Source organism: Bacillus rossius, chromosome 6, assembly GCF_032445375.1.
Source record: "Bacillus rossius redtenbacheri isolate Brsri chromosome 6, Brsri_v3, whole genome shotgun sequence".
Taxonomy (NCBI): Eukaryota; Metazoa; Arthropoda; class Insecta; order Phasmatodea; family Bacillidae; genus Bacillus; species Bacillus rossius.
In genome coordinates, this window is record NC_086334.1 from 28,407,385 (window position 1) to 28,434,450 (window position 27,066).

Sequence of the window (27,066 nt, forward strand, 5' to 3'; positions counted from 1 at the left end):
TTTTTTTTTATATACTTCGTTAATTTTAATATTTATCTTTGAAACTTTTCCCTTAAATATCAAAACCTTTGAATACTAAGGATTTGATGGTACAGTAGAATCCCGCTGATGCGACCCCTCACGGTTTCCGGAAAAACGGACTTATAAACGGAATGGTCATAATAGAGAATTCGGGTCAATTTTTTACACCTCCCCCCCCCCCCCCAAAAAAAAATCGCGCTAAAGGAATTCGCGTCACGCGAGTTCGGCTGCTAGCCGGCTGGTTGTTATTTTAGTTCAAAACGTGGCGAAGGAACTTGTGTGGATCAGGTAGAAAACATTCGGCTATAAACGAAAGATATAAGAACAATGCTATCCTGAAATGCTGTGACATGTTTTTGGAGTAGATAATCACAGCGACAAACCGACAGGATGCGCTCTCGCCCTTGCCGTCAGCGATGTTTATTTTGACAGCTCAAGCAATTATCTTTTCCACGTCCCTTCGCGGCGTAAAAAAAAAAAGAAAGAAAAAAAAACACGTTGGAATGCCGGTAGCCTACAACTCACGTAGTTTCGGTTCCCTACCACGTTTTTGCAACTTCGGATTTCTCTCAAAAATTGAAATTAAAAAAATCGAAGGGTTAGGTTAGGTTAGATCAGTCACAACAAGCTTGTTTTCATTCGAAACTTCTGATTTAGCGGGTGAAGTGGCGTTAATACCAAAACCAGTGGCGAGGCGTGAGGTTTACATGAGGGGAAGCAATAACTCCGTTCACACCAAAACATGATGAGGTTGGGGGAGGGGGGGGTCTGTAGGCCCTCCGCCGGGAAAATATGGATTTCAAGGTACAAAATGGTGCTATTTAAGTAGTTTTCTTAACTGAACATTGACTATTCCACAGGCAGAAAAATTGACATTTTTTTTAAATACATTATTTTTGAAAAATAATGATTGACTTAAATTATTCTGATAGTAAAATACCTACTCTACATTACTTATATACTAAGTGGGAGTGTAGTATCATCGTACGCCCACAAATCCCCCACGCACTGCCAGCCAACAGCCCGCGGGAGAGATGCGCGCGCCCCGAGAGACGACCGCCGACTGAAACGCGACATCGCCACCTGCCGTGCCGAACTGTACCGGACATAGCCGAAGCAGTCGGCGGAAAAATTCCACCGTCTGCTTCGGCCATGTTCGCTCCAGTTCGGCAAGAAAGCGTTATCTTCGTAGCTTCTACCGCGTATTTTTCCAGCCAATCCCCTCCCTGAACCTTTGTACCATGCCACCCCCCTTCCGAAAGGAAACTACTGCGGCAGCCTTCCTGCTGAAAGCGATCCTACCAGCGCTTCTAAACCTAGCAACGCTTCTAAAACAGCATGTTTTTGTGTCAACGAGTTCTTTTTTTATAGCGCACAGCGCACAGTATTGGGTCCCAAGAAGATAGTGTAAAAAATACATACACCTAACTGCACGAGCCAAAGTAAAATACTATTCTGAATAAAATATTTATTTAAAAAATACAACGTCTGGAAACTGCCTGGGCAAGCACTGCTTGCCTTGCTTGCCCTGACGAGACGCCACTGACCAAAACGCAAAACTTCGGAAATCTTCGGAAATTCTTGCAGGGAACCGAAACTACGTGAGTTGTAAGCTTCCCTTGGAATGCAGATGGAAAAGTAACTATGCAGTAAAATAAATACATTTACGGCCCTGCTAAATTTTTCTATTCAATAAAATTCGAGGTATTAGTGTTTTTTCAGCAGAAACTGCTGTGTTACTATGACGCCAAGCCGCCGCTACCGCCAGCCTGGCCGGACGAGTTTCTTACGCTCCCGCAGAAGCTAACACAGCGGCTTTTCGTGCCGGATAACATGACAGCTGAGACAGCTTTTCGTGCGATAGTGGACGCGCCGAGCTCAGCTAGACACTGCCGCGTGGACACAGGGCCGCAACTAGAGTCTCTGGGACCCGGGGCATGAATGGATTCATGCCCCCCCCCCCCCCTCTTTTTTTGCACATACCACACCAATAAAGCGGGGGGTCCGGGGGCCCTCCCACGGAAAAATGGTGCTATTTAAGCATTTTCCATACCTACATGTAACAGTTTCTGTGCTACTGTAACTTCCATGCATGAACCCACTATGTCCATAAAGTAGTCCGTATAATCACTAGACTTGTTCATTAAATATGTTGAGACGTTATATTGTAAATCAGATTAGACATTCCTGGCATGCAAGTTAAAAAACTTTTTACTAGTTACCAGTTGTAGTAGGAATTACAATGCAAGCGATTTCGGCGCCCCCACAGCTTTGCGCCCGGGGCGTATGCCCCGCTTGCCCCCCCCTAGTTGCGGCCCTGCGTGGACAGTCTAGAGGGGTGGTATCTATTTTTAGTCGTCTTTTGTATGCCTGCCTGCTTACAGTACAGCGCTCGCCAAGATAATTGTGAACACACAGCGCCCAACAAAGTGTAACAGACTTGTTTTTCAACCGATTTTACTCAAATTTTCGACTTTCTCTGCTCAAATTTTTCACGGTTCCTCAAAAATCGGTCGTATAAACGGAATGGACGCATCAGAGGGGGGTCGCATCGGCGGGATTCTACTGTATTCTTGGATTTGACCGGCCGATCCCTACTTGTAATATATAACGGAAAACTATGGGATGGACAGCATACTGCAAATTAGTTGTTATAATTTTGTTGCTTGTAGAAACTAAACTTAAAATGATAGCTGAATTCAATTACAAAATTGTTAGTTTGCATGGAGAACTTCTTATTTCTCATTTTTAGCAGCATATCTATACTGTTTCATCATTGCTGCCTGTTGGGCATGGCTTTTCTGCTTGTGTAAGCGAAGTAAATGATTGATTTCTAATTTTCCACCTTCTCTTCCTGACCTGTCGCTGTGTCGTGTGGCCCCTGCAGCACCAAGGCCCGCCCTCAGAAACCCTTGCCAGCCCTCGCCATGCGGAACCTACAGCGAGTGTCGCGTGGTGAGCGGTCACGCGGTGTGCTCGTGCCAGGCCAACTACGTAGGCTCCCCGCCTTCGTGCCGGCCCGAGTGCGTGGTTAGCGCGGACTGTCCGCAGGACAGAGCGTGCACCGGCCAGAGGTGCCGGGACCCCTGCCCCGGCACGTGCGGCATTAACGCCCGCTGCCAGGTCGTCAACCACAACCCCATCTGTAGCTGTCCGCCTGGACTCACGGGGGACCCTTTCCAGCGCTGTCTCAAGCAGCAGAGTGAGAAACTTTCCTTCTGCTTTCTCTCAATCTTTATGCTTACCTCCTGGCATTTTATTTTCACTGTTTTTTTTTTGTTAGCTCCCGAAAAAGATTTTGTCAGTAATTACAAGTTTTAAGAACTATATAGCTTTTTGTTTTGTCAATAACCAACATATTTTCAGTTTGCCATACATGCAGTTTAGCATGTAAACTTAATAGTTTACAAAAGTTATAAAAGAAATTGTTGGGTAATCGAAAAAGTCTTAAAAATTGTTAAATTTGGTTCCTTCCTTGTAAAATAAAATCTACAATTTTGTTGCTGCCTTTGTTTTTATTTGACAAAATTGTAAAAAATTTGTAAACATTTTTTTTAAGAGCATGAGAAAAATCAGAAAGATAATTAATTGCAACTTTAAAATTTATATTTTATTATGTCAATTTGATACCTGGAAACTAATATTCATTTAACTAATATTTATTTTGTTTATTATTTGAATACAAAAATGTTTGAAAGTTAAAATAAAATTATTAAACTGAAGTTTTTTTTATAAAATCCCGATAGCATAAATTATTTATTGGTGATTATAGATTACTGTCATTTGAATTCAACCCTAAAAATTTGGTTTCTTGGATCTGGGATATTTATATCCTAAAAATATTTTACTTAATAGTAAAATGAAACTAATTATTAAATTAATTTTAAAACTCTTGCATATCCTGTTTTTTGCAATAATTAACAGATTCAAATATAAACATTTTAATTTTATTTGACTCTACTTCCATTTATAAATATTTCATATTTTATCTTTTCATCATTTCTGTGGTGATTTGTTGTTTTTACTATTCTTGATGTCTGTCTATGCTCTATTACTCTCTTTATGCCTTGAGCCTCCTGCATGTAGTTCTACCTTCGGCCTCGACTCATCTCTTCCTTTCTCTTTCTAGCTCCCCCCGCACGCCAGCCTCCCAGCGGTAACCCTTGCGTGCCGTCCCCTTGCGGTCTAAACTCCCAGTGCCGTGTAGTCGGCAGCACCCCGGCCTGCTCCTGCCGGCCGGGCTACGTGGGGCGCGCCCCCAACTGCAGGCCCGAGTGCACCATTAACGCTGAATGCCCCAGCAACCTTGCTTGCCAGAACGAGAAGTGCACTGACCCGTGCCCGGGCTCCTGCGGGTTCCATGCCGCGTGCCGTGTCATCAAGCACGCCCCGGTGTGCATGTGCGAGCCTGGCTACACCGGCGATCCGTTTCTCGGTTGCTCCGTCGTGCCGAGTAAGCATGCAGTTGTAGAAAATGTTACGGTGGTCTCTTCTGTATTGATATCAGGGAGGGCTGACAGCACACGTGTACTGACAAGCCTTAGGAGGAAGTTTTAAGTAAATATTTTCTTAATACGGAAGGTAGCTGCTGCCTTCTGTAAGGAAATATGTACATCATGAAATAATTAAGTTTTATAATGTTCTGCATAAGCCTGACACAAGCTAACAAACTGACATTTCGTTATAGATAGGTAATGTAGTCCGTGTGCTGTCCAAGAAAAATATGGATGTGTTGTGTGTTTGACACTATAACGTTCTCATATGTATAGTAAGAACAAGTACTTTAATAAACATTAGTAATTATATTTTCTGCTAAAAAAAAATTTAATTCTCCCCATAAAAAAATTAATGTATAGCTAAAGACCTATTTCCTACATCACTTTCTATGAGTAAAAACAAACTACATATTTTTATTGTAGAACTGATATATGTAGATAATGAAATTCATGCTGTTAGTTTAAAGTTTGTTTTCACCATTATGATAGTTATTTTCTTTATTTTGTATGACAGTCAAAATGAAATTGTTTGTATGGGTTGAGGGTAACTTAAAATAATTATTTCTCTATAAGAAAATATTTAACAGCTAAAAATCCATTAAGAAATGTAGAAGGAAAAGTTTTAATATTTGTAGACAGTAAGACAACTTCCACGTAAATTGCAATATGCAATATAAATATTATAAATATTTGATGTAACAATTAAGTTACAATAAATTTATTATTTTTATAACTGCCACGTAAATTGCAATATGCAATATAAATATTTGATGTAACAATTAAGTTACAATAAATTTATTATTTTTATGGTACAGTAATTATAAGTTTTTTTTTTTACAATATTATCTATTTGAAACATACATTTATGTCCTTATTTTTTCAAAATAAATTAAACTTTAAATTATTAATAATGTATTAGTACAAATAAAAGCAATGTATTACAAACATTTTTTACTTTTAAGAAAGTTAGAGCAACTAATTGTTAGATATATAAATAAATGTTAAAATTTATTGTAAGTTCAATTCACATAAAGTATCAACATGGCTCATGGTTCAAACTTTTTTATAGTCACCCAACCTGTGGAAACACCACGAGACCCATGCAACCCATCACCGTGTGGTGCAAACGCAGTGTGCAAGGAACGTAACGGGGCAGGCTCATGCATCTGTCTGCCGGAGTATCAGGGCGACCCTTACACAGGCTGTCGCCCAGAGTGCGTTCTCAACACAGACTGCGATAAGACCAGAGCCTGCGTGAACAATAAGTGCCGAGACCCGTGCCCCGGTACCTGTGGCCTGAACGCAGAGTGTCGAGTTGTTAATCACGCACCTTCCTGCAGTTGCCTGCCTGGACACACGGGCAACCCTCTCTCTGGCTGTCATCTTCCTCCTTCCAGTAAGAATAATTAACACTTTCTTGTCTGCTATTCTGAGTTCTCTTGCTCCCCTGTCCTTACTGCCAACTGTGCACTTCTGTTTGTTTCCCACACAGCGCCACCCGAGGTTCCGCGAGGTAATCCGTGCCAGCCGTCGCCATGTGGCCCGTACAGTCAGTGTCGAGTGCAGAACGAGCATGCCGTGTGCTCGTGCCTGTCTGGTTACAAGGGCAGCCCTCCGTCTTGCAAGCCAGAGTGCATAGTGAGCACGGAATGTCCTCAGAACAGAGCGTGCGTTGGGCAGAAATGTGTGGATCCTTGTCCGGGCACGTGTGGCGTGAATGCACGCTGCCAGGTGGTGAACCACAATCCTATCTGTAGCTGTTCCCCCGGGTTCACAGGCGATCCCTTCGTGAACTGCCAGAAGGAGAAGAGTAAGGAAAACTCTTTTCATTTTCTTTCTGTCTCTTTGTTTCCTAGACTTATTTGTCTTTCTTTTTCTGATATTTTGTGTCTTTACCACTGCAATATATTTTTTTCCCAGAAATTAATACATTTTCTTGAGAAAATTATAAATGGGAATCCTTATGCCATGCTTGGTAATTTCCACTTTTGTCATACTTCAGTAAAAGCTTTAGTGTATTCAAAAACTCGAAATCTTTTTAGATTTAAGCTTTTTTTTTTATTTTAGTAATGAAGAGTAGTGCTTGTGTAGTACACAACATATAAATGCTCTTAAAATAATTCTCACAGTATGAGAAAATGATTTGGATACAAGCCACAGAGCTATGCAGTGTTACAAATCTAAAATTTTGTCATTCAATCATTAAATTAAAATATCCTTCGTGTGGTATGATAAAAAAAACCTAAATGGTGTGTGACTCATTCAAAATTTGACTCTTAATACCATAGAACCCTATAACTAAAACTTTGATGAACCCCATCCTATTTTTATAATATTACTTTGACAATTCTTTCACTATGGTTTAGTTAATGATGGTTGCGGCAAGATATCCTCTATAAAGTATTGCAAGACCAAAACATTATTCAGTTTTAATAAATTTCTTGGATTATTATTTTCATTTCTTAAGATTTGCTGTAAAGTAAAATTCATTGATGGCAAATTAAAATTAATACACACACTAATTTGAGTGTTCTGTTCCTTAAATATCTATTTTATTCATTATTAAATTAAAATAACATAATCTATATGGCGAATTAATTATTAGATGCATTAATGTAAAAGTACAATATACTTTATGTTCATTAATTTATTTGGTGGTTTAAATTTAGTATCTCTTCTCTCCTAATTATAAAATTTTAAAAATGTACGTTATGTCACTTACAAATTTTATTTCTTTGGTTTTTTTAGGGATGTTCTTGGTTTATTTTGATAGCAAATCGGTGGTGGTATCCTGTGATCTTGCATATCTGTACATGTGTCTCTTCTAGCGCCCCCCGCACGCCAGCCTCCCAGCGGTAACCCTTGCGTGCCGTCCCCTTGCGGTCCAAACTCCCAGTGCCGTGTAGTCGGCAGCACCCCGGCCTGCTCCTGCCGGCCGGGCTACGTGGGGCGCGCCCCCAACTGCAGGCCCGAGTGCACCATTAACGCTGAATGCCCCAGCAACCTTGCTTGCCAGAACGAGAAGTGCACTGACCCGTGCCCGGGCTCCTGCGGGTTCCATGCCGCGTGCCGTGTCATCAAGCACGCCCCGGTGTGCATGTGCGAGCCTGGCTACACCGGCGATCCGTTTCTCGGTTGCTCCGTCGTGCCGAGTAAGCATGGGTCACCATACCCTCTTTCCTTTAACTGTTAAGGCTGGGATAACATAAGTCTCCGTATTTTTTTACATGGTTATTAAAAAGAAATTAAGAATTATCTTACAAAGCAGTTTAGGATTTGTGATTGCATAATACAGTATGGAAAATAAAATTCAATTTGAGTTCCTAATCTGAATCCAAATCTTCTAAAGTTGGTTTATTTACTTTCTGGAACAGTAAGGATTAAACTTAAATACGTCCAGGAAGAGCTAGAAAATGTTTGTAAACCTTATTTCCAATGCATTAATGCTTACCAAATATTACCTATCAAAAATCACAAGTTGGCATGTTGTGAAAACATTAATGCATTAGAAACAATAAAAAAAAGTTTTAAATTTTTGGCAAATATTTAAGATTTACTACAACAGGTAAAACAAAGAATTACAAACTATTATCAAAAAACTTCAGCAGGCGGCATCATGAACACCAGTTTATTTACTTAAAATTAAAAATACCATAATTTTTTTCCAGTCACGCAACCTGTGGAATCACCACGAGACCCATGCAACCCATCACCGTGTGGTGCAAATGCAGTGTGCAAGGAACGTAACGGGGCAGGCTCATGCATCTGTCTGCCGGAGTATCAGGGCGACCCTTACACAGGCTGTCGCCCAGAGTGCGTTCTCAACACAGACTGCGACAAGACCAGAGCCTGCGTGAACAATAAGTGCCGAGACCCGTGCCCCGGTACCTGTGGCCTGAACGCAGAGTGTCGAGTTGTTAATCACGCACCTTCCTGCAGTTGCCTGCCGGGACACACGGGCAACCCTCTCTCTGGCTGTCATCTTCCTCCTTCCAGTAAGAATAATTAACACTTTCTTGTCTGCTATTCTGTGTTCTCTTGCTCTCCTGTCCTTACTGCCAACTGTGCACTTCTGTTTGTTTCCCACACAGCGCCACCCGAGGTTCCGCGAGGTAATCCGTGCCAGCCGTCGCCATGTGGCCCGTACAGTCAGTGTCGAGTGCAGAACGAGCATGCCGTGTGCTCGTGCCTGTCTGGTTACAAGGGCAGCCCTCCGTCTTGCAAGCCAGAGTGCATAGTGAGCACGGAATGTCCTCAGAACAGAGCGTGCGTTGGGCAGAAATGTGTGGATCCTTGTCCGGGCACGTGTGGCGTGAATGCACGCTGCCAGGTGGTGAACCACAATCCTATCTGTAGCTGTTCCCCCGGGTTCACAGGCGATCCCTTCGTGAACTGCCAGAAGGAGAAGAGTAAGGAAAACTCTTTTCATTTTCTTCTCTTTCTGTTATTTCTTTTATTTGTGAGTTTTTATTATTTTTTCATGTACATATATGTCATAGTGGGTTTACGTAGGTGTGAAATTTTCTGATAACTAGTTTCTTAGAACAAGTTCTATACTTATAATGTTTTCTTTATAAATATTTTTGTTTCCTTGCATTTTTCTTTACTTCTCTGTCTGTCTTTCTAGTTCCTGAAGTGCGTCCCTCTGGAAACGCATGCGTACCTTCTCCCTGCGGCCCTAACTCTCAGTGCAAAGTGGTGGGCACTCAGCCAGCATGCTCTTGCTTGCCCAACTATATTGGTCGGGCACCGAACTGCAGGCCAGAGTGCACGACGAACTTAGAGTGTGCTGGCAACATGGCCTGCCAAAACGAGCGATGTGTAGACCCTTGCCCTGGTACCTGCGGCCGCCAGACTACGTGCGTTGTTGTCAAACACACACCTCTGTGTTACTGTGTGGTTGGTTACACTGGTGACCCTTTTACTGGCTGCACCAAGATCGTCGAAGGTTAGCCAGTAGCTTTGTTTTTCCACTTTGAAAGATTCAACTATTTCTGTCTCGAATACGATGCTATGGTTTTTTCTTGTATTTTTTTTTTTCAGTGCCACAGGTTACGGAAGGACCCAGGAACCCTTGCAACCCTTCACCTTGCGGGGCGAACGCGGTGTGCAAAGAACGAAATGGAGCCGGATCTTGCGTGTGTCTGCCGGAATATCACGGTGATCCGTACACTGGCTGCAGGCCGGAGTGTGTAGTCAACTCGGACTGCGACCGCAGTTTGGCCTGTCTCAACAACAAATGTCAGGATCCTTGCCCTGGAAAATGTGGCCGGAATGCAGAGTGCAAGGTCATCAACCACGCGGCTACATGTGCTTGTCTGTCTGGGTACTCTGGAGATCCTATGACTGCATGCGTCCTGCAGGAACCAAGTGAGTAGTCTCACAAAAGCATAGTAGCCTTAGTTTGTCTGGCATGGTTACTTGGTGGAGTTAGGCACTCTGCCAATCCATGCTTATTGCTCCATTGTGAACGAGTATGTTTTCACATTCATTTAGACTTAATATAGTAATAATTATTTACTGAATCATTTACAGACTACACATAATGTTAAGAGAGGAACTTTTAAAGTCAGGTATAGTTCTTCATGCAGATTAATGACTTACACGATTGGTTTTGCAGTAAATATGAGTCCCTCAGTGTCAAGTCAATGATGTTGATAAATTTTGTTTGATCACTAGATAGATAGATTAATACTTATGTATCCTTGATCATCGTAAAAACAATTTCTTTAGTAATAGAAAAGTTATTAAAATTACGAGCTGAGTTTTTGCTATCACCAAAGGAATTGGCAGTTGTTTTTGCTGATAAAGTAAAAATATTAATTCCTATATAGCCTCTTTAATTAAATGTAATAAAGGTTTGTCAAATAAATGAATTTGCCAGTGTTTTTGAAGCAAAAGAAATAGCAGTGAATAATGTTGATCAGTCTTCATTTGTTTCCACATACAACAATTCTGTAACTTTGATTTCATTGAGAGCTTCAGTAAACATTCGTATTTTTGAAACTCGTGATTTTTATTCTATGTGAGCCTATTTATTTTTAATGTCAGTAAACTATATGATGAATGTTTAGAATTAAATATAGGCAATGAGTAAACCATCCTAAATATTTTTCATTTTTTAAATGTTAATAAGGTTTAAATGGAGATATACTTCTTTCCTCTTTTGTGTGTCTTTCATTTTCTTGTGTTTCTTTTCTGTCTTTTATACGTGTGACCAGTCGAAGCTGAGAAGCCTAAGAACCCGTGTGAACCATCACCGTGTGGTCGAAACAGCCAGTGCCGAGCTAGTAATGGGCACGCTGTGTGCTCGTGCTTAGTGGGTTATGTCGGCTCACCGCCGTCTTGTCGACCAGAGTGTGTTGTTAGCAATGACTGCCAACCGAACAGGGCTTGCGTGAACCAGAAATGTGTTGACCCGTGCCCGGGCACGTGTGGTGTGGGTGCCCGCTGCCAAGTTGTGAACCACAACCCTATTTGTAGCTGCGCACCAGGTTTCACGGGAGATCCTTTCAAGAGGTGTCTCAGACAGCGTAAGGATGCTCTTTCTTCATACTCTGTCCTTTACTTTTCACTTGAATTCATACCTTGTTTTGCTTGAATTATTTTCTTGCTGTTTTCTGTTGATTCTGTGTTGTTGTTTTTTTTCCCTTTCTTTTTGGCATGCTACTCTTTGAAAAAAACTGAGTTATTCTTTCTGTAACTGGAATGGTTATAATTAAGTTGAATTTTTAGTCCAATCCAATGACAGATTACTGATAATTAGTGGCATAGTTATGTGTTATCTGGGGAAGGGGGGGGGAACATGATAAAACAAGTTATCTACTCTGACCCTCTGAAACTAATATTAGCCTTCCTCAAAAGTTTACTGCTTATAATTTTTTTACTAGTCTCTAAGTACCGTATTAAATAAAATTTAAAATATTATTAAAATTATAATTTTTTACCTATCACTCCACGGGGTTACATTTCTATGATCATCAAGGAAGAAAATGTGCTTGGTAGACGCAGGTATGATGCCAAATGGTCTGGCAGAGAAAATAAAAAAACTATGGCTGTACATTTGTGCCAAAGAAGTAAACAAACGATTTTGGGTTTCTGGAGGATACATGTCACCTGTATTCCCTCCCATAACTATGCCACTGCTGATAATGAAAATTCATCTTCATGATGGTGACTTATTCAAAATCTCTTAATAACTGCAATGTACTTTTAGCTATTATAATTCAAAACAGCTCAAAAAATCTAAAATTACAAATATGGCAAATAAAATATAATCTTTTGTCACATTTTGAGCTTCTCAAAAAAACTTTTACATATCTTGAAATAATATTGTAGCAGATGGAAGCCATAGGAAATTGTAATGTGGGAGTAAACAATTTTAAAACTAAATTTTAATTTAAAGAGAAGTGAATTAAGTATCTCTGAGTTCCTTTAAAACTAGAGTTAGTAGTTATTATTATATGTATTTGTTATAATTTTATCACTATGTACTTATTGATTGTTTAAATTTAATTTAATATTTTAAAATATTATACTTTTTAAACTCTATATCTTGGTCTAATATTATTGTTGAACATTAACAAAAAATAATCTTCAGTTTTGTCTTGGCTATGGGAAAGATTCTGTCTGTAACATATTGCTGGTGGTGGAGCTGGTGTTACATCTTCTGTGGAACCTGTCTCTCTCTAGCGGCCACAACTGCAGCTACCCCGGTCACCAACCCCTGTGTGCCTTCCCCCTGTGGTCCCAACTCGCAGTGTCGGGTGGTGGGCACGCAGCCCGCCTGTTCCTGCCTGCCCAACTACGTGGGGCGCGCACCCAACTGCCGACCCGAGTGCACGGTGAACACCGACTGTGCCAGTAACCTCGCCTGCCGAGACCTCAAGTGCACGAACCCCTGTCCCGGCTCGTGCGGGGCCCAGGCCCTGTGCACTGTCATAAACCACAACGCTGTCTGCACTTGTCCTCAAGGCTACGTCGGCGACCCCACCTTGTTTTGCTCGCCGGCACCCGCATCAAGTAAGGGTGCCGTCTCTTCTTTTCTTCTCTGTACTGTCACACTTTCTAATTCTCTGTGTCCTTCGTATGTTTCTCCAGTCTTTGTTCTATTGTGATTCTGCTGAACATTACCTTTTATCTTAAAGGTTACGTTTTTTCAACAACTTCTCCAACAAATTTTTCCTAAATTAGCTAACTTTGCAAAAATATGATAGAAAATATTTAAAAAAGGCAGTTTGAAATGCAGTATGTTGATACCTTTGTGGTTTGTCAGTCGGAAGTGCAGAAATACTGGCAAATAGCAGAGAAGTAAATTATATTGCTTAATGAATTTTTATGTGTTGGGCAGTATGCATTAGAACAAGTATTAAGAGTTTGTATTGGTCCCTAGCAACCGAGCGAACGCTGCCCGCCAATCCGTGCGTGCCGTCCCCCTGTGGAGCGAACGCAGAGTGCCGAGAAAGGAATGGTGCGGGAGCGTGCTCTTGCCTGCCGGGATACGAGGGTGACCCGTACGGCAGCCCTGGCTGTCGGCGGGAATGTGAGACCAGCAGTGACTGCGTAGCCCAGCGAGCGTGCGTGGGGTACAAGTGTGTGGACCCGTGCCCTGGGACATGTGGCGTAGGGGCAGACTGCCATGTGATCAACCATGTGCCCACGTGCAACTGCCTGGCCGGGTTCACGGGCGATCCGTTTGCCTCCTGCCGGCCCATCCCTGCAACAAGTGAGTAACTTTCCTGGTTTCTTAAATTGTTTCATTAGTTTAGTTTTGTCCAGCATGATACTTTGTAAATTAATTAACCTTAGCTATTTGTCTTTTATTCTCCAACAGCAATTTTTTTTCTCAATAATTTGTGGTGGTTTTGTGTTTTCATGAATGGCAAAAAAAAAATTTCCCCAGAAACTAACTCAACTCTTTATTTTGCATTTGAAATTGACATGCAGTTTTTCGTAGTTGATTGCAGTTCTCTTTGCTTGTGCCCGACAGCTCCACAAAGCTTACCACAGGACCCTTGCCAGCCGTCGCCTTGCGGTCCGAACAGCCAGTGTCGCAACGTGAACGAGCAAGCCGTGTGCTCTTGTCTGCACAACTACGTGGGAACTCCTCCGTCGTGCCGGCCCGAGTGTGTGGTCAGCTCTGAATGCACGCTCGACAAGGCCTGCATCAACCAGCGCTGTGCGGACCCGTGCCCCAACACTTGCGGTGTTGGCGCCCAGTGCACCACAAAGAACCACAACCCCATCTGTGCCTGTCCACCGAGTTTCACTGGAGACCCTTTCACCAAGTGCTTTTTGCAACGTGAGTACATGATTTGAATTTTTCTTTGTATTTCAATACTGTAGGCCTGTAGTAGTTTAACATTAATAGCCATCAGGTCCAAATTCAGTAACACTAAACCATGAATAAGTTGAGATGTGGTAAGTACAAAATTTAAAGACACAATGTCAATTTCTTTTTCCGTCTTTGCCTGAAGATTGATGGAAACATGTGCAGAATATTCATTGTGTATCGTGTTAGGTTAAGCTGTTTCTTGGATGCACAATTACCAGCTAAATTAATTATCTTTTCTAACCACTACATCATACTGAAGGGTACTTACTCACCAAGTTCGCATGTAGATCTCATGGCTTGCAAGCATTGTGGTAGTGTTTGTCATCTCTCACTCCTTGTACATGTAACCTGTGCAAAATGAATCATTTACAGTTTATTTTACTAATAAAATAGTTAAGACACATTAGCAGCTGCTAGCTTTGCTTCAGACAATAATAATCTATATTAATAGTATTATAAAGAGAGAGTATGAGTTTGTTTGCCTGAAGTAAACTTGAAAACTACTGGACCAATTTCAAGAATTCTCTCATTGTTATAAAGCTACATTCATTCAGGCATATAAAATGTTTTATTTTAAAAAAATAAAAAAAATTAGTAATAAATTACTTAAAAATAACAGTAAAAAAATACACCATAGATATATGTATATCTTGAAGAAATGGAAATGAGGAAGAAATGAAGTTACACCAAAGAGATATGGAAGTGTGAATATAAATTTAATGCGTATTAAACTCATTTTTTTTCTTATATTCATTTTACTAAACATTTATTGTACTAATCTTCATTTTAGATATTTAAAAAAAAATCGTTGTTCCATAATATATAGTTCTTGTAACTCAAATCAGAGCTCTGCAAGCTTATGCTGAATAAAAAGTTACAGATATAATGTAGATATAAAATGTAGGCAACAAAGCAAACAAAAATTTAATTGAAACTTTAAACATTGGCAGTGTGCTACTTCCTATTGCAATCACTATTGTTGCCAGTGTCACGGTGCTTTATCATGGTGAATGGAATTAAATAGTCAATCGCTAAGTAACGTGTGTTATTATAACAAATTAGAATTTCTCAATGCCCTCAACTTATCAGACTTTCTACCTCATTGCCTGAAAATAAAAGTTGGGATTCCAATTATTTTGATGTGTAACCTAACCCTCCAATCCTGTGCAGTAGGACAATATTGCAAGTTAAAGCACTCAGGAACAATGTAATTGAAACTATCATCCTCACAGGACCAACAGCTGGGAAAATGGCGCACATTCCTCGTGTTGCCATGATCCCAACAGACCTTATGTATTTAATTTAAGCAACTACAATTGCCAGTTAAAATTTCATTTTCAATCACTATCAATAAATCTCAGGGTCAAACTTACAAATACATATGTTGGTGTTGATATGAAAAAAGAATGCTTTTCTCATGGGTGGCCTTTCTAGATCAGAGATTGCAGAGAATCAGTGTATTTTAATCAGTTCTGAAACTGTATAAAAACTGTAGTTTACTCGGTTATATTGAAATAAATCAGTCTCTGTAAAATTAACTAGGTCATTTATTTACCTCATCTTATACATCTTGAGTACCTATCCTTACTCTTTTCAGTAATTTATGTTGCATTTGTTTGGAAATCAGCAACAACTTGAATATAAGGTTTTTATTATGATTCTGTAAAAGATTTCTTTATCTGTTTACCAACCCGAGCGAAGCTGAGGCGTGTTGCTAGTCACCAATATAGCTAAAGATATTTTGACTGCTATTGTTCTACCAGTTTTCTTCACCTTTCCAGTAAAATTGACAAGAGTTTAAGAGACCACCAGACCACTAGGATTAAAAGTTTAAACTAGTCTCTTAGGAAATTTAGAATGAATTTAATTTAATTTTATAACTCCAGAAACATTGCTCTTTTATTGAGTTAGCAGACTTTAGGATAGTGCTGTGCAAACTTTAGAAAACACAACCAAATCATCTGTTAGTTATAGATTTGCACTCCACTTAATTTATGAAGGAAGTGGCATTTCTGAAAATTACTGCAGGTTGTAAAAAATGATTCCAAAAAATAAGAGCCTAAATGTTTTGAAATGTATGCTTTATACATTAGTTATTTATATATACGTATATTATTTGATGCTTGTAACCCCACATATGTTCCTCAATAATTTTTAAAGGAGAATACTTTAAGGGTAGGCTAACCATCGCCTTTTTATTATTTTCATTCATTAATGTTATTTACATGCTTCCATTAAAATTTCAGCTTGTGTGTGTATTAACAGATAGTTACTGAGGTGTTGAATTGTTTGTTGTGAACAGCAACAACACCGGCACCCGTAACAGAGAGAACACCATCGTGCTACCCGAGCCCTTGCGGACCGAACTCTCAGTGCCAGATGATTGGCAGCAGCCCTGCGTGCTCGTGCCTGCCAGACTACGTGGGCTCGCCTCCAGACTGCCGGCCGGAGTGCGTGCTGAGTGCCAACTGCCCCAGTCAGCAGGCCTGCATGAAGCAGCGCTGCCGGGACCCTTGTCCGGGCTCCTGCGGCTACAACGCCATGTGCACCGTGCTCAACCACGTGCCTGTTTGCACGTGCAACGAGGGCCACACGGGAGATCCGTTCACCCAGTGCAATCCGATCCCTCTCACTCCGACCCCGTCCACTCCGCCCGAGGATCCCTGCGTTCCGTCCCCGTGCGGCCCGAACGCGGTGTGCAGACCGGGCGGCGTGTGTGAGTGCCTGCCCGACTACCAGGGCAACCCGTACGAAGCATGTCGTCCGGAGTGCGTCCTCAACACCGAGTGTCCCAGAGACAGGGCTTGCCTGCGCAACAAGTGTCGTGACCCATGTCCCGGCACTTGCGGTCAGAACGCTCGCTGCGACATAGTCAATCACATACCCGTCTGTTCCTGCGACGAAGGCTTCACCGGTGATCCATTTTCGAATTGCCGTGAAATGCCAAAAGGTTGGTAAAACATGTGTCGTTCATTAATAAACATGTGATTAGTTTTGTACAATGCAATTGTGTATTCTTGAATGTAAAATTATATTGTTGTTATGTATCAGCTCCAGCTCCTAGAGTGGACCCATGCCAGCCTTCTCCCTGCGGACCGAACAGCCAGTGCCGCACGGCAGACGACCATGCTGTGTGCTCGTGCTTGCAAGGCTACATGGGAGCTCCTCCGTCGTGTCGGCCCGAATGCGTGGTCAGCTCGGAGTGCTCACTGACCCGTGCGTGCGTTAACAACAAGTGCCAGGACCCGTGCCTGGGTTCGTGTGGGCTGGGCGCTCGCTGCGAGGTCATCAACCACAGCCCCATCTGCAGCTGCCGTCCGCACCAGACGGGTGACCCCTTCAAGAGCTGCTATGACATACCAGGTGAGTCTCAACTTGCTTTCACCCTTCTTCTATTTAACACCTACAGCTGTCTGATTTTGGGATTTAATACGAGGTCAGTTCAGCATCTTTTTTGAATAAATTGTATGTGAAATATCTACGGTCTGTATTGGTCTCATAGTTTTGAGTCTGTTGGGAGTATGTAAAACATATTTACAGGTTCAAAACCGTATGGAAAGCTGTGTTTGCCTGGTCCAACATCATGTTCTTCTTACAGCTTTTTTCTTCGTTGTGTTTTGAGTGAAGGGTTGCACTGGAATATTGTGAGATCAGGCCATTGTACCAGTGTTACAACCGTATCCTATAAAATTCTTCTGCATCATTCTCTATAGGAAAGATTTGAATAGGCCTGTGCGAATGTTCAAATTTTTGAATATTAAAACGAATAGTTTATTATTTGTATTTAATTCGATTTTGAATACTAACACTTCAAAAAAACGAATATTCATATTTACGAATACAGCTCTGCGGGATCTAGAAAGTCTGGAAAAATTTCGGGATCACAGAAGATTTTCTTAGGCGAGGACAAAATATCCAAAGGAATTTACATAATTTTTAGGGCCACCTCAATTCTGAGAAGACTAATTACAGTAAAGCAGTAATTCGAATCTATTACTAGCACCCACCACTTTTGAGCTAAAGTATTTTATGGAGAAGACAGTTCAGCAGGTCGTTAAAAATAGATTAGGACTGACAGCATACTGATAAGAATAAGTACTTGTCTGTAAAAATCAAAACACTGTGCAGGTGTTAAAGTTGACAGATTTCAGATCAGAGGGTAGAAACAGGCATGCTCTGTGATTTATTTCGTTCAGGACAGGGCGGCGAAGTTGTATAGATCTCGTGGAAAACATGTGGTTGCATACTTACAGCAAAGACTCCTAAAGTCTAACAAACTATGACAACATTTTTCTGGTGGATAGTACACAGTGAACGATGACTGAATACAGACCCACACACACTCCAAGGCAGTGACAGCTCAGGATATTATCTTATCCCACGTGGGCCAAAAAAATGTTGTACTAAGAGATGGAAAAAACTTTACCTATTTTACCAAGCACATATACACTGGACAGAAAAAGAGAGGAACATTCTAAAATCAACTGTTAGCCTACACTTTAGTTAAAACAAGCCAAGAAATGTAATCCATAAATGTTAATATATGTTGATATAAATAATGATTTATTTTCACATAGTTAAAAATAAAAACAGATATTTAAAAAAAAATTTTAGACCTACCTACGTCATATTTAACACTAGGTTAAAACTGCTCAATATACGTACATTCTTTTTAAACCCACCCTCATGAAGTTTCTTTACACTTACTGCAATTGCCTTACATATTTGCTTAGCACTGATAATTAAAATATTTTCTTTTGCAGATCCTATTGTGAATACCATGAAAAATAATTATTTATATTTTCCTATAAAAATTTTAATATTTCAACAAAATTTTACCTATAGTAATTGTAACTAACTTAACCTAACCAACATTTAACTTTAGTATTATTTATCTAATTTCCCAGAAGCCACTACAATACACATTTACTTTTTCTTTCAAGATGTATTTGCTTTGATAAGCGAAAAAAAAATTTTTAGTTGAATTCTAATTCTTACTAGGTATTCGAGTTCAATATTCATGTTCGAGAATAATTTGATATTAGTATTCGATTCAAACTAAAAAAAACTGATATTCAGTGAGTAGAGCTTGGATCTGTGTGTTATCCCACTGTTAAATAGTAGTAATAGAAGGTTGAGGTGTGCAAAAACATTGTCCAGTTTTGTGAATGTGTTTGATGAAATACAAATTTATTTGTATACAATTGTTCATAGTCGAAAAACAATGTAAGCGGTTGTATCTTTTTTATTTTTTACATTTAATCTACACTACGATATTTCATGATACTAGCAACTTAGCAATGAAAGTATTTTGATTCGTGGTTAAAGAATGATTTAAAAGAAAAAAAATGACCAGTCAGTGTGTTTGATAATTTGAATGGCAGACCGGTGTTGCATACTACAGGTTGGCGCGTGAATGTTCCAGCTGAGCCGTTGGTGCCGGTGCAGACCGAGCCGTGCCTGCCGTCCCCGTGCGGACCCAACTCGCAGTGCCGGGTGGCGGGCGCCAGCCCCGCCTGCTCCTGCCTCCCCGGCTACGTGGGCTCGCCGCCCAACTGCCGGCCCGAGTGCGTCATCAACCCCGACTGCCCGACCAACCAGGCGTGCATCAACAACCGCTGCAGCGACCCGTGCCCCGGCTCCTGCGGCACCAACGCCGAGTGCCGCGTCGTCAGCCACGCTGTCACCTGCGTGTGCTTCCAGGGCTACACCGGCGACCCGTTCGTGCAGTGCTCCGTCCAGAAACGTGAGTCCCACATGGGAGGGTTATATTTATTTAATACAGTAAAACCTTTTTGTTGCGACCCCATTTATTGCGACCCCATTTATTGCGACCACCTCTCTATTACAACCCGATTTCGAGGAACCGTGAAAATTGCCGAAAATCCGAAGAAAATCGGACAGAAAATAAGTTTCTTGTGGTGAGTAGTGTGTTACTTCGTTTCTCTTGCCGAGTGCTGTACTGCCGTAGGCAGCGCATATCTAAAAATAGATACCACTTCGTGTCGACCGCTGTCAGCGCTTAACAACCCCCATTCCACGTCCCTTTGACGGCAGGGTGCAGATAAAGGTTTTTGTGGCAACTTGTTTACGACTGCTGTCAGCACTTAACACCCCCATTCCACGTCCCTTTGCCGGCAGGGTGCAGATAAAGGTTTTTGTGGCAACGTGTTTACGTTTAGCTTTTTGCGAGTGTCTAGTGTGGTACGCAGTTAAGGCAAAGAAAGCTACCTGCTGTATTTCTCTTGATTTTGATTACTATCGGATGACAATACACAGCGACCGACTGGATGCACGCCCGCCTCGACTTGTTTTAACTGTCGCAGCGATGTTTATTTTGACAGCTCAAGCAATTATCTTTTCCCGTGGGTTGATAGAAAAAGGTCGCTTCACCCAGCATAAAAAAAAAAGGCTACGCCACTTATTCTCCAAGCAGGAAACACACTGGCTGCCGACTGTCTCCCCCGCATTTATCTTTCTTCTAACATTCCACGTCTCGCCTTTCGCGCGAGCAATAACGAAGCGACCACGCATTGGGCCGTTTTATGCTTTTTTTGGTGACAGCAGCTTGATTTTATTCGGTATATTCCTTTTCATAGGACCCTTGCTATTAAAATACATTTATATTTAAGTTTGAAAGCTTGTAAATTCCTTGCCAGAGATGACTGAACTCGAACTTGGTGTGAAAAGTGACATATTTTGACCCCTTCCTCACTGCTTTAGTACCCCATTCATAGTAGCCTAATTTTACGGGAGAAGGGAGGGTGAAAAGAGCATTTTCTCACTGAAAGTTTTTCAAAGGGGAGCGAAGTTGGGGTGTTACAAGGGAGGACACTAGATGGTTTGTGTGTCTGGGAGGGATGAACTAGCCTTGAAGAATGTTAACGAGAGGGGAGGGAGGGGTGAGCTTATGCGTCATGAAGCCGCTGCCGCCAGCCAGCCGGGCGAGCTTCGTGTCGCCCACTCGCGTTGCAGAACCTACAGCTGCCATACTTTTAAAGGAAATGTCCCATTATTTTTCTGTTATTCTTACATGAACATTATTGGAAGTATTAAAGCCGTCACAAAAATACGCTGTGTGTTAAAATTAACAGATTTTAATGATCTTTCATTTGGTTTTTTTTTTTTTATTTTTTTTTCTGATTTTCACATTTTGGTCAAAATGTTTAATTTTTTGACGGTTCCCGAGAATGTATTCGTAAAATCACTGCTTCGTTAAATCCGGGGTTCGTGATATCGGGGTTCTAGTGTATTTAACTACGGAAAGCAAAAAACGTACATGTAAACTAACACATATTTTCTTTAGAGGTGGCCTGTAGGGTGATGGACTTGACATGAAGGTTGAAGTGGGTTTAAAGCAAAGCCGTCTAGCATTGTGAGTGACAGCATCCTGCCATTGTACGGCTGGTTAGCAATTAGCGGTTTTGAGAGGGGGGGGGGGGGGGGGGGTTGAAATGAACTGAAAATTTCGGAAAACATCTATTACAACCCCCCCTCTATTACGACCCTATTCCTGGGAACCGTGAGGGGTTTCAGAGAGGTTTGACTGTATATATATAATTAGTTTAGTAGTTTAAACTCAAAGACATTTAAACTATATTCATACTTAAATACCTAAATCTTTGATTGATATAAGCGTCACAAAAGAATTCCAACATGGTTGTGCTTGAGTAATTACATACAGTAAAACCTTTTTGTTGCGACCCCATTTATTGCGACCACCTCTCTATTACAACCCGATTTCGAGGAACCGTGAAAAAATTGCCGAAAATCCGAAGATAAACAGACAGAAAATAAGTTTCTTGTGGTGAGTAACGTGTTGCTGCGTTTCTCTTGCCGAGTGCTTCCTGTCGACCGCTGTCAGCGCTTAACAACCCCCATTCCACGTCCCTTTGTCGGCAGGGTGCAGATAAAGGTTTTTGTGGCAACGTGTTTACGTTTAGCTTATTGCGAGTGTCTAGTGTGGTACGCAGTTAAGGCAAAGCTACCTGCTGGATTTCTCTTGATTTTGATTACTATCGGTTGACAATACACAGCGACCGACTGGATGCACGCCCGCCTCGACTTGTTTTAACTGCCGCAGCGATGTTTATTTTGACAGCTCAAGCAATTAATTTTTCCCGTGGGTTGATAGAAAAAGGTCGCTTCACCCAGCATAAAAAAAAAGGCTACGCCACTTATTCCCCGCGCAGGAAACACACTGGCTGCCGTCTGTCTACCCCGCATTTATCTTTCTTCTAACATTCCACGTTCTCCTCTCGCGCGAGCAATAACTAGGGCCACGATTATATGGTGAATCGCGAAATCGCGAAATTTTCCGCGAATTTATATGGAAAATGCGAAAAAAAGCGATTTTTAAGAAAAACCGCTAAATAACACCGAAATTACACAATACAAGTCTCTTATATTTTAATGTGAAAAGCTTAATAGTCAAGACTTGCCCGGGTCCTGGTTGATAAGCTGGAAAAATTTCCTGCCTTGCATTTCTACATGCTTCCTCTAATCAGCTTTAGGGCGCCGTCTGGTCAGCGTGTGTGTTAGTGAAGCGGGATGATAAGATCGACGCTCAATGGTAGTTCTAGCGCGGTAAAACCTCTAAGTGCAAGGCTTCTGAACTGGCGCGCAGTCATCTCGTTCCCGTCAGATAACAGTGAAATTTGAGCGGTGACCATAACATTATATGGCGGAAAAATAAAGATAAAGGTGTAATGCATTTCCCTATGATACTTTCAAGAAATTTGTAACGGGTTTTTTACACCTAAAACTTCGAAAACATGTCTTTTAGCCATTTTATCTCAAAAGAACCATTAACAAATTCTTAAATGCTTTTCGTAAACAGACTCCAGTCGGATATATAGTATAGTTTGGAAATTGCGTAGGTTTTTCGTGGCTGTGCGCGGCACACGACTGTAGTTGCCATGCGTCACGCGCCGAGAATGTTGTCCGGCAGGAAGGGCGAGTATAGTTCATTTGCGGCAAAAATGAATACTTTTACGGCCCTGCTAAATTTTTCCATTAAATAAATTTTGAAGTTTCAGTGATTTTCCTTCAGAAATAATGTTGTGTAACTAACAAACAATTTGTATCAAAACAATTAACGGTAAATGGCTGTCGCGGGGGCCCTTAAAAATTTTTCATTTTACCAGAACTGGACTATACAAACCTGGCTTTAGTCGCACACAGTTTGGTGAAGGTGAGGAAGGATGTTGACAGTTTCACATGCCAAAGGACGTTGAAGTAGGAGGGGGAGAGAGACACGATGGTTTGTATGCCTGGGAGGGATGAACCTTGAAGTCTAGACAAGGGAAGGAGAGGTAAGCCGTATGACGTCATGCATCCGCCGCCTGTGCTGCCGCCAGCCTGTCTAGACGATATTCCCGCGCTCCCACTTACGTTGCACAAGCTACTGCTGCCGTATTTTTAAAGGAAATGTCCCATTATTTTTTTGTTATTCTCACATGAACATTATTGGAAATATTAAAGCCGACACAAAAAATACGCTGTGTGTTAAAGTTAACAGATTTTAATAATCTTTCATTTTGTTTTGTTTTAAATTTTTTTTCTTCTGATTTTCACATTTTGGTCAAAATGTCCAATTTTTTGACGGTTCTCGAGAATGTATTCGTAAAATCACTGCTTCGTTAAATCCGGGGTTCGTGACATCGGGGTTCTAGTGTATTTAACTACGGCAAGCAAGAAATCGTACATGTAATCTAACCAGTAAAAATAAACTGTCTATTGACATATTTTCTTTAGAGGTGGCCTGTAGGGCGACGGACTTGTCATGAAGGTTTAAAGCACAGCCGTCTAGCATTGTGAGTGACAGCATCCTGCCATTGTATGGCTGGTTTCTTAGCGAGTAGCGGTTTGGGAAAAGGGGTTGGGGGGGGGGGGGGGGTTGAAATCAACTGAAAATTTCGGAAAACATCTATTACGACCCCCCCTCTATTCCGACCCTATTCCTGGGAACCGTGAGGGGTCGTTTCAGAGAGGTTTGACTGTACTGAAATTGCACTACTGCACTAGTTATTTCTTTTCTATATACAGGAAAGCTTCACTATAAAGAACATGAAGGGACCAAAAAATAGTTGAGTTTGTTATACTGAAGTTCTTTATACTGAAACATAACCATTGTTATAAATATGTATACCGATAAAAACATGAAACACCTTAAGTGTACTAAGGTTCAGTAGCTGTCATTAGTCTATGGCCGCTTGAAGAACCTGTTCACATACTCTCTGCTGATGCTTTATCTATGGTCAGTAGACATGTTGTAGGCAGAGCTGCCAACCTCAAATCACACCCATCGGTAATGACAATTATATGAAAAAGTATGCGTAAATCATGCACGATAAATTTTTCCTGAGGAATTATGACACACACAAGATAAAACAAGGACAAGAATATGCAAAAAAAAAAAAATATAGGCCTATGTATAAGAATACAATGAAAATTAATGAATCAAAGAAAAAAAAACTATTTAAACTATACAATCATCTGAATATGTAATATTGTCAATAATTTTACAGGAAATTTTCAACCTTGCAATTCAAAGTATTCAAAGTTATACTTTTGAACAACTGTCTTTTTATTTGCTTCTTTTATCCTGGTTGGATAAGAACTGTCTTATAAACAAACAACAGAAGACAAACAAAAGAAGTTGTAAACAATAACTCTGCGTTCGTTACTTTCGTTTCTTCAGATGTAGCGAAAAAACTATGATATGGATTTATTGCTCTTCATGACTATAAAAAGATCCGCATGTTTCTTTGATTCAATATGCCGTCTACAGTCATCCCTTCCACCATGTGCAATCGAAAAGTCACACGTGCATACATTAAAATAGCGTGGTGTTCCAAAACATTTGAAGACAAGCATGGCCATTCTTTTGAATAGTTAGGTCTTAGGTCGAAAGTTTTGAAGAATTGTGTTCTTTTCTTTCTCCCCCAGATACACTTTTGTTTTGTCACACGCTTCATTTCTACAACCAGCACTGAAGAACACAACACTATTGAAAATCGTAAAAAATTTCACGTCTGTAGACACGACAAAAACACTATGATGAAAAAAAAATGACTATCAAAAAATAAATTAAAACAACACAGGTTAGCCAAAGTACCGTACAAACATTATCGTGATGTAAGTAGCCAACAAACGAAAAGTCCGAGAATATGTACTAGTTGTATCGTACAACGGACGTAATACCATCCCATTATTATTTCAAAACATGAGAATTATCTACTTATTTCGACAGTACATGCTACATGCGGACACATACTAGTTCCGTTATTTGCGCAAACACGTGATGTATTCGAACTGCGTTCACGAAACAGCGCAGCAGAAACTGAATTTTTTCCGTTACCGTGCAGCACAAAGCCTTGTTTCCGTAATAAACCAGCGATGTTCCGTAATTCCGTAATTCGGTGTTAAATCCGTAATAATTACAGAAAATCCGTGATGGTTGGCAGCTCTGTAGTAGGTTATGTTTTTGTTTACGTACACGCTGTTACGTTTGAATAAGAAAATTAAAAATAAAGTACAAGTTTTTGGATGGTAATTTTTTTCAAAATTTGCCTCAAGTTTGTTCGTTCAAGTGAATATTTTTGTTTCAGGAAGAAACAGACAGTCGTAAAATTCGTTAAGATGAAATAAAATTCAAGGTTATTATATACGTTTTTGGCGGGACCAAACAATGAGTTCGGTTAAGTGAAGTGTTCGTTTAACTGAAGTTCGTTGTACTGGTGCTTTCCGTATAATTTTGGAAAGGTTTTAAACCAGTCTATTTCTTTCAGATTATAAAAACATTACATAGTAATCCATTTATATTGGGATTGTCTGAATATAGTTTTAACATTTTTTAAAGTTGTGGGAATGGAGTTTCCACGTCATAGTCGTGTTTTCCTCCACAGAGGAAGTATCCAACCCTTGCGAGCCGTCGCCGTGTGGCGCGAACGCCGAGTGCAAGCAGAGGAACGGGGCCGGGTCGTGCAGCTGCATCGCGGGCTACCAAGGCAACCCCTACGAGGGCTGCCGGCCGGAGTGCGTGCTCAGCTCGGACTGCCCCACAGACAGGGCCTGCATACGCAACAAGTGTCAGGATCCCTGCCCGGGAGTGTGCGGCCGAAATGCGGAATGCTCCGTCATCAATCACGTGCCGACCTGCACCTGCTCCCAGGGCTTCATCGGCAACCCGTTCACCTCGTGCAACGTGCAACCTCCAGTGGGTAAGTTTCCAGTGTTCACACAACGTCTCAATAAAACCACAAAACAATCAACAACAATCAACCTAGAAAAATTTATGTACAGTAGAACCCCTCATATCCGACCTTCCCACAACCGACTCTTCCGAATATCCGACCTAGTCTCCGTGGTTGGCGAGCCTGTTCAGACTTGAAAAAGTGACGCATCTACATGTCTTCGTGTCGCAAACTGTAAGTTCAGACGTGATTGTTGGTGTAGAATGTGCTCGTACTATAATCTTGTACTGTTCTGTTTTTTAACGTAACGTAACGTATTATGGGCAAAAAAAGTGGAGGGACACTTCCGCAAAATCAAGTTTGGCAAAACTGAAACAAAAATACATTACTGAATTCTTTAAATAAGGTTTGCTTACATTGTATTCATCTTATCATCTATAATTTAACAACAGTAAATGTTCAAAATGTATACAGCAACATTTTTACAAATAAAGTTGTATTATTGTACAAACTGTATAGCTGGGAAAGGCTTTTTTTTTTGCTCCTACGGATATCCGACCTTTTGGCCGTTCCGACCATGGCCCGGTCCCGTCATGGTCGGATATGTGAGGTTCTACTGTATTCCAAAAAACTGACTGCAAAAAAACAAAATGGATCACCAAACAGAAGGAAATAGAAAAGCTCAATCTTATTAATGGTGCCTCATGATTCTTACATAGTGTGTCTTGACTAATGGGACTGAATCTAGGCTCCAAAACACTTTGAGTCTATTTATTATGTGTTTGAATTTGCTTGGTGTATATTATTTTATTCATTTTTTTTGTTTATAGTCTGATTGAGTATGATAATCTATTGAGTATGATAACCTCATGTGGTTCATTGGTTGAAATTTTTTCTGTTTGTTTACTGACAAGAATTTGGTCTTCCTGATACATATTTATATATTTATTCATTTTAAGTTTTCATGTTCAGTTCTGTCATTATTTAATGCATATATGTCAACTGATAAGAGTCTCTA

At 40.9% G+C, this 27,066-nt stretch overlaps 1 protein-coding gene across 1 annotated transcript in view; it reads left to right on the plus strand.

Annotated features, from left to right (window-relative positions):
• LOC134532937 (uncharacterized) overlaps positions 1-27,066 on the plus strand; it is a 429,205-nt gene that overhangs the window by 232,655 nt on the left and 169,484 nt on the right. The window contains exons 69-85 of the mRNA XM_063370011.1: positions 2,909-3,223; positions 4,151-4,474; positions 5,587-5,913; positions 6,010-6,327; positions 7,346-7,669; positions 8,186-8,512; positions 8,609-8,926; positions 9,145-9,465; positions 9,561-9,887; positions 10,739-11,050; positions 12,210-12,539; positions 12,910-13,242; positions 13,507-13,818; positions 16,154-16,801; positions 16,903-17,214; positions 19,277-19,597; positions 25,761-26,075. Of these exons, the coding sequence (XP_063226081.1) occupies positions 2,909-3,223; positions 4,151-4,474; positions 5,587-5,913; positions 6,010-6,327; positions 7,346-7,669; positions 8,186-8,512; positions 8,609-8,926; positions 9,145-9,465; positions 9,561-9,887; positions 10,739-11,050; positions 12,210-12,539; positions 12,910-13,242; positions 13,507-13,818; positions 16,154-16,801; positions 16,903-17,214; positions 19,277-19,597; positions 25,761-26,075 (5,784 nt within the window). The remainder of the gene's footprint in view (positions 1-2,908; positions 3,224-4,150; positions 4,475-5,586; positions 5,914-6,009; positions 6,328-7,345; positions 7,670-8,185; positions 8,513-8,608; positions 8,927-9,144; positions 9,466-9,560; positions 9,888-10,738; positions 11,051-12,209; positions 12,540-12,909; positions 13,243-13,506; positions 13,819-16,153; positions 16,802-16,902; positions 17,215-19,276; positions 19,598-25,760; positions 26,076-27,066) is intronic.